Raw genomic sequence first — 12,820 nt, 5'->3', positions numbered from 1 at the left:
TAAACAAGGCATCTTTCGTTAGCCCCATCCCTTAGAGGATGGTCATCCTTTGCTCTACTTCTTAGTCTCCCATCCCTCAGCCTGGCATCGAGAAAAACTTGACCAGACCCAAGGATCAGATCCTAAAGAGTTTTGACTGTACCAGGAATGTAAAATCAAACCCATTGGGCGTGATCCTTAGCTAGTGTGAACCAGTTTATACGAGCCCAGGATCTGGCTTCTAGTCTAATCCTTTCTCAAGAGAGAGGTGAAAATGAGCAAAGGAAACATGTAATGTCACAGGCATAAAAGTCAACATAACTAAACATTCATGTTTGTTACAGTGAAACAGGGGAGGGTCCGCTCAGAAACAGCATCTGACATTTTCGTGGACTATTTTTGTGGCAACGAAGTAGGTTCGTGCCAGAAGGGACAACATTAGCATATCATGTTAATGGGAGCTTTGCCAGAGCAAGGACTGCAGGATCGGGGCCTCAGTTCCACTCTGTGCTCTCGGACCTGGTATGTGGGTCACATAGGATTACAAAACTTAGTAAGGATGGAAAACTTCAGAGGCTTTTTATTTTTTAAACTTAAACAACCAGCTCTAACTTCCCCCCAGCCTCCTCTCCCAGTATTTTCAGGCTCACAAAACCACAAGTTTCATGTCTTCTGAGCAAAAAAAAATTTAATCACTATGGTGGTTTATGAACTAACTATACATAAGGTATTGAACTTCCTGCCTCAGTTTCACTAATCTCATTTCAAGCAGATAGATAGCAACTGTAACTAACTATGACTAATCAAAAGTACACCTCTAACAAGAACTACTTCCCTCTACTTTTAACGAATACCCTAGTGCAGAGGCTCTCAACCTTTCCAGACAACTGTCCCCCTTCTGGGAGTCTGACCCATCTTGTGTACCTGCAAGTTTCACCTCACTTAAAAACTACTTGCTTACAAAATCAGACAAACATACAAAAATGTCACAGCTCACTGTTACTGAAACATTGCTTACTTTCTCGTTTTTACCATATAATTATAAATCAATTGGAATACAAATAGTGTACTTACTTTTCAGTGTATAGTAGATAGAGCAGTATAAAATTTTAGTGTTGTACTGACTTAGCTAGTGCTTTTTATGTAGCCCTTGGAAAACTAGGCAAATCTCTAGATGAGTTGCTGTAAGACCTCTGTGTACCCCTGGTTGAGAACCAATGCCCTAGTGCCATCTGGTAAAACTATTTTTTTTCCCCAGGGGACCTCAACTTGGCCCCTGATCTTGCACATACAATATTGCAGGCCAAAGTGTTCTAATTTAGCTTTCTATCAACACTGTAACAGCAAATCAGGTAACTAGACAAATAACGCTAACCGTTGCCACCTATGGTTGATCGGGCTCATGAAACTACATTTGCAATTACTGGTGGGTGCAGAATTCGAGGCTGTCTTTGAAAAAGTGGCCTGTGAAGTGTTAATTTAGCATTAGAAAAAAAGTGCAGAGCGAGCGGAACTGCAAACTTAAGTCATCAGTACACAGAAGGGGCAGCCTTGGCAGCTGGAGTGAAAGCTGTCATCCCAGCACCCTGCCAATGCGCCTCACTCCTGAACCGGGGGTGACCACCTCTTGGTCTGGTTCAGCATCCAAGCTCATTCAGGCCTCGGCCTGCTTACCAAAACAGCTAAGAAGGTTGCCAGCTGGAAGGTGGCTTTTGTGATGTGGATTAATTTCATGTAGGCCCATGGATAATAACTTTCAGTCGCTACCAACTTGGGCTGCACTGCAGTCTCCCAACTGTCTTATTGCCAGTTTTCAGACACCCTGGGCCTTGCCACACAGTTTTGGAGCCGGAAATGAAGTAGGGGAAAGGCATAACTTGAAGGCTTAACATCAAATGTGCCGTGGCCCAATTCTGAAGTCCTCAAGCAGGATGAACTCCCATTCCAGTTAGCAGTGGGAGCTTTGCCCATATAAGGGCAGCAGACTCTCATTTGGGGAAAGGAGGAGGAAATAATGCTGTAGCCAGATGATGTGAGAAAAAGAATGACATTTGTTTAAGTTGCTTGCAAGCTCGTAGTTTATAGAATAAATCCTGGAAGAGACAGATTACTATGCAATGGGTCGAAGATGCACGAACACAGACAGTGCATGGAAAGAGAAACAATTGCCACATGCATTTTCCCAAATTCAATCCCTTCCCAAGCAGAACCTCCCATAGCCTGATATGGGAGAAGAGTTGACACCCTCATGAAGCACAAGGCTCTTTGTCAATCTATTAGCCTGGCAGAGGCTCAGACATTATGGTGATGGGCACCAGTACAAAATCCTTAAACGGAGAGAATTGGGAAGTATGATGACATAAATAAGGGTTTCATTTTAAATGGCTGGGTTTCATCATACCCATACTTTGAAAGTACAAAAATAGGGATAGACCAGTTTCACCCAACGAATTGAAACCATTTAAATAACTCAAGATAGTTAAGTCCACAGCTGATTGCAAAGAGTTGCAAAGGGATCTCATTAAACTGGATGACTGGCAAGAAAATGGAAGATGAAATTCTATGTTGATAAGTGCAAAGTAACGCACATTGGAAAACATAATCCCAACTCTATGAACAAAATGATGGGGTCTAACTTAGCTGTTACCACTCAAGGATAAAATCTTGGAGTCATCATGAAAACATCTGTTCAGCGTGCAGCATCAGTCAAAAAAATCTAACCGAATGTTAGGAACCATAAGGAAAGGGACACATAATAAGATAGAAAATACCAATGCTGCTTAATAAATCCATGGTATTCTCACCCTTTGAATACTGCGTGCAATTCTGGTCATCCTATCTCAAAAAAGATATACAAGAATCAGAAAAAGTACAGAGAAGGGCAACAAAAATGATTAGGGGTACGGAACAGCTTCCATGTGAGGACAGATTAAAAAGACTGGAATGGCGCAGTTTAGAAAAGAGACTATTAAGAGGCGATACAACAGAGGTCTATAAAATCATGATTGGTGTGAAGGAAGTGAATAAGGAAGTGTTATTAACACCTTCACACAACACAAGAACCAGGGGGCACCAAATGATATTAATAGGCAGCAGGTTTAAAGCAAACATAAGGAAGTACTGCTTCACACAATGCACAGTCAACCCGTGGAACTTGTTGCCAGGGTGTGTTGTGAAGGCCAAAAGCATAACCAGGTTCAGAAAAAATTAGATAAGTTCCTGGAGGATAGGTCCATCAATGGCTATTAGCCAAGATGGTCGAGGATACAACCCCACGCTCTGCATGCCCCTAAGCCTCTGACTGGCAGAAGCTGGGACAGGTCAACAGAGGATGAATCACACGATAAATTGCCTTGTTCTGTTCATTCTCTCTGATGCATCTGGCATTGGCCTGTGACAGGATACTGGGCTAGATGGACCACTGGTCTCATCCAGTGTGGCTGTTCGTATTTAAAAGCCAGAGGGAAAACTGTATCCAATGACAGGTTTCAGAGTAACAGCCGTGTTAGTCTGTATTCGCAAAAAGAAAAGGAGTACTTGTGGCACCTTAGAGACTAACCAATTTATTTGAGCATGAGCTTTCGTGAGCTACAGCGAGCAGGAGAGTGAGTTTGTGTGTGTGTGTGTGTGTGTGTGTGTGTGTGTCCCCGGGGAAGAAAAAAAAAAGGGGGGGGGTGAGAAAGCCTGGATTTGTGCTGGACATGGCCCACCTTGATTACCATGCACATTGTAGGGAGAGTGGTCACTTTGGATGAGCTATTACCAGCAGGATAGTGAGTTTGTGTGTGTGGTTTTTGGAGGGGGGTGGGGGGGGTGAGAGAACCTGGATTTGTGCAGGAAATGGCCCACCTTGATTATCATGCACATTGTGAAGAGAGTTGTCACTTTAGATGGGCTATTACCAGCAGGAGAGTGAGTTTGTGTGGGGGGGGGTGGAGGGTGAGAAAACCTGGATTTGTGCTGGAAATGGCCCAACTTGATGATCACTTTAGATAAGCTATTACCAGCAGGACAGTGGGGTGGGAGGAGGTATTGTTTCATGATCTCTGTGTGTATACAATGTCTGCTGCAGTTTCCACGGTATGCATCCGATGAAGTGAGCTGTAGCTCACGAAAGCTCATGCTCAAATAAATTGGTTAGTCTCTAAGGTGCCACAAGTCCTCCTTTTCTTTTTGTATCCAATGAATTGCTGCTATTCTGTAACTTGTCCATGGGAAAGCCAAAAGTCAGCAAGACTGCCATTTAAAAAAACGAAGGCCTTTATGCTATTTATCAGGCAGCGATTTACAGCAGCGTGAGCGCCTTGCACCTGCTGCACTGCCAAGACAGCAGAAACTGCAACAGGCATTAGGTTTCAGAGTAGCAGCCGCGTTAGTCTGTATCCGCAAAAAGAACAGGAGGACCTGGGGCACCAAGACATTAGGTGTTTTGCTTGTTCATGTTGGGCAGCCATTCTCAGCGGCTCTTCCGTGTGATAACCGGCACCCAGCTGCTGGGGGGTTGCGATGCCCGGTGCCCCTTTTCCTGTTTCGGTTTCAAACTAACCCATCCACGTTTGCATTCAGCAAGGAGCTTTGGGGGCACTTTAGATAACCCCAGCTGGCAGAAGGGGACAGCATCTTCCAGTGCCACCCAGGAGACCCAGTGCACTAGAAGGTGCGTGTTTGGGCCGGCGTCTAGCTTGGGTCGGAGCAAAAACAGAGTGAGCAGCTCTCACGGAAGCAGTGAGTTCTCCTTTCCCCCTTATTACCAGCCTATCATCCATCAACAACAATCTGCTCACCCTCCGCTTCCCGGGCCAAATGCCATTGCATACCAAAACCGAAGAAAAAGAAAAAAAAAAAAAGTCTTCAGGCCAGGCCAGGCCCTAGTCAGAGCTGCCTCTGTTCTCCCCTGTTCCCTTTCACCCGCCAGCCCCGGGGGGGTGGACACACACAAGGAGCAGACTTTCTTTCCCTGTCTCCATCCTGTTATTCCTATTTTGCTTTTTAAGAACTGCAACGCGCTGGGCTGGGCTGGGGGCAGAGCTGCACCCAAAAAGAAAAAAAAGAAAAAGGGGCTGAAGAGTCTGTCCAGCCCAAGGAACTCTGCGGATTGCAACACATGCCACTAGGGATGGGGGGTGAAAACTCAGGCTCCGGGGCAGCGTCTTCCCTTCTACCCCGGGGGAGGTGGATTTTCGCCCTGCCGCCCCCACCGCGTCCTGCCCTCTCCTCCCCCTGCGGGGCTGCTAGTTTTCAGGGCTCCTTCCCCCCCCACTCTGGAAAGGGGGGGGGGATGTCGGGGCGGCTCCCGCGGGCCCCCCCAAGTTACTCACCTCCTCTTCCATGGCCGGAGCCCGCTAGCGTCCCCTGCTCGCCGCGACTCACGGGCTCGTCCCCGGCAGCAGGAGCCCCGCGGCTGCTGGTGCAGACACCGGATCCGGGCGCTCAAACATGCCGGGCCGGGGGGGGTCCGGATCCGCCTGCCCGGGGAGCGGGACGTGCAGCCAGCCTGGCCCCGGCGCCTTCCCCCCGCCCCGGCTCCCTCCTGCTCCTCCTCGCCCCGCTTCGCAGCCAGTCGGGTTTCCGGTGGCTCGCTCCGGCCGCAGGAGGAGGAGGCGGGGTGCTGGGAACCGGGAACCCCCAGCGTGCGCCCAGCCACCGCCGCCTGCGGACCCGGACCCCACCCGGCGCCTTCCCCTGCCTGCGCGGGGCGGGACCCCGCTGTGCTGCGGGCCTCCCGCCCCGGCTGGGGCTGGCCAGGGGGGCGAGGCCAGGGCCAGGGTTGCCCACCCCCGGGAGCAGCAGGGCGTGGCCCCTTAGCGCCTCTCTTCCCAAGGGCCGAGCCGAGCTGCCCCTGGTCTTCCCCTCTGCCCCCCATCTCACCCTGCTTGGAAGCTCTTTGGGGCAGAGACCCGGCTAGCTGTGTGGGTGGGCGCCCTGCCCCGAGCCCAAAGGGGGTCCTGCTCCCTGGCTGCCTCTCCTGGGAGCTACCGCAGTGCACACAGTAATGATCATCTTCACTCTCTCTTCTCCAGCCGCACCCCCATGGGTCTCACAGTGCCCGGCAGGAGAGGACCTGGAAAAAGGGTCTGCACCCTCTTTGCGAAATGAGGTGTCACTGGGTGTGGCCGTTCCTGACCCCAGGGGAAACAGCTTGAGTATCATAGAATCTCAGGGTTGGAAGGGACCTCAGGAGGTCACCTAGTCCAACCCCCTGCTCGAGCAGGACCAATCCTCAACTAAATCATCCCAGCCAGGGTGTTGTCAAGCCTGACCTTAGAAACCTCTAAGGAAGGAGATTTCACCACCTCCCTAGGTAACCCATTCCAGTGCTTCACCACCCTCCTAGTGAAATAGTGTTTCCTGATATCCAACCGAAAACTCCCCCGCTGCAACTTGAGACCATTACTCCTTGTTCTGTCACCTGCTACCACTGAGAACAGTCTCGATCCATCCTCTTTGGAACCCCCTTTTGGGTAGTTGAAAGCAGTTATCAAATCCCCCCTCATTCTTCTCTTCTGCAGACTAAATAATCCCCGTTCCCTCAAACTCTCCTCATAAATCATGTGGTCTAGCCCCCTAATCATTTTTGTTGCCCTCCGCTGGACTCTTTCCAATTTTTCCACATCCTTCTTGTAGTGTGGGGCCCAAAACTGGACACAGTACTCCAGATGAGGCCTCAGCAATGCTGAATAGAGTAGGAGACACCCCCCCCCCCAAAGAATTGGCTAGCAAAATGTTTTGTACCAAACATTTTGTAGCCCAGTGGGGCCCCAATCCTGGTGGGTGCTGCTAGGAGATGCTGGGTGTCAACAAGTCATGTCTGGCTGCCTCTGCTCCATACCGGTGCACAATATTCATCTGCCAACTATACAAGCGCCAAGGCAGATGGTCACAACACTGATGCCAATGCACCCCAGGTTGTGCTTGCGAGTTTCTGAATGATGTTGGCTCTCGTTTTTATCTTTGCAGCAATGGTCATTGCCATTCCAAAGCCTGGGAAGCCCACTGGTGAACTGGGAAGCTATAGGCTGATTTCTCCACTGAGCACAACCTATAAACTTCTTGAGCGGATCATCCTCAAAAGAATACGCCCTTTTACTGAGCCAGTTATCCCTGTTGAACAGGCAGGCTTCTGGCCAAAACGTACTTGTTGTGACCAAGTTCTGGCACTCACAATTCACACTGAGGCTGGCTATCAAAAAAAATTAAGCTCTGGCACAGTATTTGTCGACCTGTCATCTGCGTATGACACTGTATGGATTAAGGGCCTGATGCAGAAACCTGCAAGAATTATACCTTGCTACCAAACACTTTGCCTGCTTTGAACCATGCTGAGTAACAGACAGAGTAATAAGACCAGCTTACCCTGTGCCATAAACGACGGGCTACCACAAGGCTCTGTACTCGTCCCAACCCTTTTTAATGTTTACATAAGTGACATGTCTCCAACTAAATCGCTTAAATTTGGATATGCAGATGATCTTGCCATGACAATCCAAGCACCAAACTTCCATGACATTGAGGAAGCATTAACAGAGGACCTCCGAATGATGGAAAAATACTTCCAGAAATGGAGGCTCAAACCAACCCCTGGAAAAACAATCGTAAATGCATTTCATCTTGATAATTGGAGTGCCAAAAACACACCGAACGTAGCTTTCTGTGGTAAAAATGTGCAACATGATGATGCCCCAGAGTGAAACTTGACCGCATCCTCACCTTCCATGATCACCTTGAGAAGATAGCTGCAAAGACAAAAACAGATGGACTAACTGAGACATGGTGTGCAGAGTTACAGAGGGAGTTACTCTCAGAGCCAGGTCAGAGAGGAGGAGATTCTGAATCCCATTGATACTCAGACCACTAAGCCACATTTCTCTCACTATAGTAGGGAAATCCCTATTAATACCCTTTTAATACTCCTTAGCTTGAGTGCAAAGCCCAGGGGTACCGGTATATGAAAATAGGGACTGAACGTTTCAAAAGAGGCCCATATAGACCTTTTAAACAGCTGGTTTCTTTTCCTTTCTTATTTTTCTGGTAATTTTTTCATGGTCAAATGACACTAGGGTCAAAAAATCCTATTTTTAATTCAGGAGAATTCAGTTCACTTCAGTCCTGTGTATGCTTTCCCCTACGAGTGGCTGCAGAAGGTGCAGGAAGAAAGTGTACTCTGTGGATTTCAAATCTGTGGAATAAAAGAAAAATATTCAGAAAAATGACAAAGAGATTGAAGTTGGACAGACCAACAAAATTTCCCCAAGACTGGGGAAATCCCTTTTGCTTTCTGGAGGTCAGCCATACTTCCATCTGACATGGGAGCTGATTTTAATATAAGCTCTTGAATTTTTAGTTTCTTGAAATACTTCAAATAAAAATATTCACACATGATTTGTCACCGTTCATCGGTTCGGTCCCTTGTTCTTGTAACAAGAAACTGCTTCCTGGCCGTGTCACCGACCCTACTGGTGTTCCGCAGGGCATTCTCCCCTATCCTTGGAAAAGTTATAATCCTGGCTCCTCCGGTATGCAACCAGCCAACCAACTGCTGTTGCAAGAGTCAGCATAGCTGATTCAATGCTGAATGGCATACTAGGTATAGTCATGAAATGAGCGACTTCAGCAAGCCAGACACAATGCCAGCCTTCATCGCCCACTTGTTACATTTTCAAACATGCACCTTCATGCCTTCTCCCATGCTGCCCCTCATGCTTGGGAGGAGCTCTCCATAAACACCCACAGAGCTACCTCATTTTCCTCCTTCAAATCCCTTCTTAAAAGTCTCCTTTTCCATGATGCCTACATAACACCTGACAATGGTTAGGCAGCTGGTGTGCTAAGACCTCTGCCTATCCTGGTAACCAAGATTGTCTTCTTGTTTCCTTGTACTCCCCGGTCTGTCTGTCTGTATCCACCTGTTGTCTCTTGTCTTACACTTAGGCTATGTCTACGCTGCACTTTTGTTGTTAAACTTTTGTCGGTCAGGGGTGTGAAAAAAACACTCCTTGAGGGTGGTTTTATTTAGCCGGCAGGAAAGCTCTCTCCTGCCAGCAAAGGGCAGCTACGCTGCGTACCTTACAGCGGCATGGCTGTAGTGGTATGCAGTGTAGACATGGCCTTAGATTGGAAGCTCTTTGGGCAGGGATCACCTTTTTGTTATGTGTGTACAGTGCCTAACACAATGAGGTTCTGGTACATGACTGAGCTGTGCAGCAATACAAATAATAATTAAGCCATAATGTAGTGGAAGGTTGCTTCCAATTATTATAACCTTAGTTTGCAGTGGGGCAAGGTTCTGACATCTCTGATGTAAGAGCTTTGTTGTACAAACTGTTTTTATGGTCTGTTTCTTATGCTTTCCTTTCAATGCTGACAGGGAAACTGTGCAAAGCAAACATTGTGATACCACTGCAGACATTGCTACAGTGAAATCTTATGAGTATGCACTCGGTGTGTCCATTCCAGGGCTTAAAAGTGTTCATACGTCCTTCACAACATGAACTATTCAAAGATCTGACCAGAAAACTATGGACCACCATTGTACTTCATAGTTGTAACAACGTGTGGGTTAACTCAGTGTTGTACAATCTCAGATTGGAGCTGGCTCAGGTTCGTGGAACTGTTCGTAGTTGAATCTTCCTAACCATGACAGCGGTGGTTCTGCTGGAAAGTTAGAACAATCCCAACTCACCTACAATTTTTCTTTATTTGGAGGATGATAAAAGGCCAATAAACTCTGGATGCACAAAATCCTGAGCAGCCCCTTTGATCAGATGAGGCAAGAAGGCGTCAATTATGCAATTAATTATTTAAAACAAAATCTATATTTCACCCATGCTGCTATTGTACCAATAAATAAACACATAAATCCCACCAAATGCCTTAATGTGAAAAGTGGAGTTTAACACTCTCTGCTTAACTGACAGCTCTGCAGGGGAAAAAGGCTCAGTGACCTTAAAGACAAGGTGTTGGCCATAACAATGACTTTCCTGCAAAATTTTAATTAGTAAACGAGTTCAGAATGCTTTAAGCGTGCTGTCACTGCTGAAGCTTGTGCATGGGCTATTTCAGTGTGTGGCTTACCCCATTGCATATATTCCTGGTGGTGCGTGGTGCTGTGTGCTGCAAACGCTATATTTTTATTTAAGGAGCACCACCAGTGCTGCAAATATCCGAAGCCATAGCCCCAAAGCGTTTGCAGACAGACACAGACTAAGCAGAGGAGACAGCACATGGGACAGGAAGATGAGCTGGAGGTGATGGTAGAAATGTAGCAATGGCCGTTTTTTATCGACTTCTTGGAACAGTAGTTTGAAGGAGGATTTGACAGAAGATTCTTTGTCCCATGGAGATGGAGACTGTCCCAAGCATATGGGCTGGTACTGCTTATGGTACAAAGACGTGGATGAGAAAAGATCCATGTATATTTGGTCACAATGGTACTTAGGCTCCTGTGGATCAGAGTGTGCAAGAATGCTCAGCGGGGGTGTGAAAGTAATAACACGTAGCACCCTTTGTCTTCAAAGGCCGTTACAAAGATTAATTACTCCCTGCGACATCCTGAGGCACCCAGTAGCTCCTATGCCAGAGCTTTAGACCGGGAAGGGAAGTGCTCTCTGCCCTTTGCATTTCCAGACTATTGTCCTATTCATTGATAGTCATGATGTAAATGTTTCTTCAAGACACCGAAATGCAGTTACAAGGGAGCTAATGAGTCTGTGCTGGGCAGGAGGCAGGAGGAAGGTGAGTCAGGAAACCAAGGAAGTTGGTTTGCAAGGAAAATCGGCCTGTGCTGATTTAACCCCTTCTATGACTTAGCATATAAAGTGTATTCTGTGCTTAGTAAAGGTCCAGTCTTGTGTGGTGCTGAACACTCTCCACTCCCATTACCTTCAACTCTGCACCTTGCAAGCGGGAGTCAGCACCTTGCAGACTTGTGCCCTAGAAGGGCATGTGAGTGGCCACAAGACACAAGTCCCAAGGTTTTAATGAATGACAATGGAACGTAGGGGGAATTCATCCGCAACACCCGCCCCCTGGGATGCCTCTGACATCTCACACAAGGGTTTAAAGTAAACAGTAAAAAGAAAAGGAGTCCTTGTGGCACCTTAGAGACTAACCAATTTATTTGAGCATGAGCTTTCGTGAGCTACAGCTCACTTCATCAGATGCATACCGGATGGGCTATCACCAGCAGGAGAGTGAATTTGTGTGGGGGGGTGAAGGGTGAGAAAACCTGGATTTGTGCTGGAAATGGCCTAACCTGATGCTCACTTTAGATAAGCTATTACCAGCAGGACAGAGGGGTGGGAGGAGGTATTGTTTCATATTCTCTGTGTATATATAAAGTCTGCTGCAGTTTCCACGGTATGCATCTGATGAAGTGAGCTGTAGCTCACGAAAGCTCATGCTCAAATAAATTGGTTAGTCTCTAAGGTGCCACAAGGACTCCTTTTCTTTTTGCGAATACAGACTAACACGGCTGTTACTCTGAAACCTGTCATTATGCAAAGTAAACAGTGCATATTAATTAATGACACGGCTCTCTCTCTTACTCAATACTCATAGGTAACACAAGTCATATGAACGTGAGTATGGAACTGGGTGCACTTCCAGAAATGTACAGCACTGGTTTCTGATCAGTTTATCATTCCGTCTGTACTACTCTGCCTGTGTCAGATAGTCAACAACATGGGCCAGATACTGCCCATGGAGTTCTGCAACACAGCGGCTATAGGCTGCATCTTCCACAGAGCTGCAGAGATGACAGGTTTGATCACAGGAAATTCCACCTTAATCTGAGCAACCTAGATGCTCTAGTCTGTGCAGGCTAGTCTGTGCAGGCTAGTCTGTCCAGCACCCCATGTGAAAGAGGACGGAGGTACAAGATGATCCATTTTATACAAATTAGGGGCATCCCGTGAGCTGCTGGCAGGGAAAGAGGAAGGTTGTGGTTAAGATACTTGGCAGGAATTCAGGAGATCTGAATCTAGTTCCCAGCTGTTCCACAGGCCCAGTGTTTCACCTTGGGCAAGTAATCCCTGGGTTTACATTTGTATCATCTGCAGAACAGAGTCCTCCTTTTTCATAGATTCCTAAACTTTAATGCCAGAAAAGCCTGGTCTGTCCTCCTACATAACACAGCTCACCTGCATAAATTACATTTAGCTCTCCTCTGAGGAAGGCCAAGTCACCTCCTTCCCCAGGCCCGCTATCTAGATAAATATAATTGTATTGATTATTGATATTGCCATAGCTCCTACCTTGTGCTGGCCACTGAGCATAGGGGAGAGCCTGGACCCTGTTCTGGGCAACTTACAACCCCAAATGACAGAGGTAAGGGGAGGAGGGTTGGAAAGATGGTCTGAGATGCCAGGTTGGATGGAGAGGGATAAGTCACAAGGGGAAAGGCAGAGTTGAGAGAGGTAGAGAACCAGGAGAGGACAGTATCACAAAAGGCTTATGGGATGTTGAGAAGAGAAGGTGTGATTGACAGTGTCAAAACCATCAGGGAGGGAGCGGAGGATGAGAACGGGGTAAGGGGTGCAGCATGTATACAGCGTATACAGCGTGTGTCTGAATAGCAGGTACATGAAATTTGCTTCTTATTGTGCAATTGCGTGTTCTCCAACCCCTAGAAATAGGCTGGAGCTGATTTGCAATGTTCCCAGTTATAATGCCATTGGAATGCAATTCTGGTTGGTACCGCAAGAAGAAAACCCTCGGTTAAAGCATAATGTGGCACGAGCAACACTACCCAGCTAGCTCAGATCATATGACTTTGCAACAGGGATACTATTACACCAGGTATGTTTCTGTTCTCAGAGGCATCACTGTGAAGCCTAACTCTCTT

General features: G+C 47.2%; 1 protein-coding gene across 1 annotated transcript in view; it reads right to left on the bottom strand.

Annotated features, from left to right (window-relative positions):
- Positions 1-5,651, bottom strand: part of PLEKHO2 (pleckstrin homology domain containing O2) — a 41,462-nt gene extending 35,811 nt beyond the window's left edge. Inside the window, exon 1 of the mRNA XM_077828816.1 lies at positions 5,298-5,651. Coding sequence (XP_077684942.1) covers positions 5,298-5,309 — 12 coding nt within the window. The 5' untranslated portion in view covers positions 5,310-5,651. The remainder of the gene's footprint in view (positions 1-5,297) is intronic.
- Positions 5,652-12,820: the final 7,169 nt, after the last annotated feature.

The sequence above is a fragment of the Eretmochelys imbricata genome, chromosome 10 (genome assembly GCF_965152235.1).
Source record: "Eretmochelys imbricata isolate rEreImb1 chromosome 10, rEreImb1.hap1, whole genome shotgun sequence".
In the NCBI taxonomy this organism is placed as follows: Eukaryota; Metazoa; Chordata; order Testudines; family Cheloniidae; genus Eretmochelys; species Eretmochelys imbricata.
This window is presented reverse-complemented; position numbering and strand designations above follow the sequence as displayed.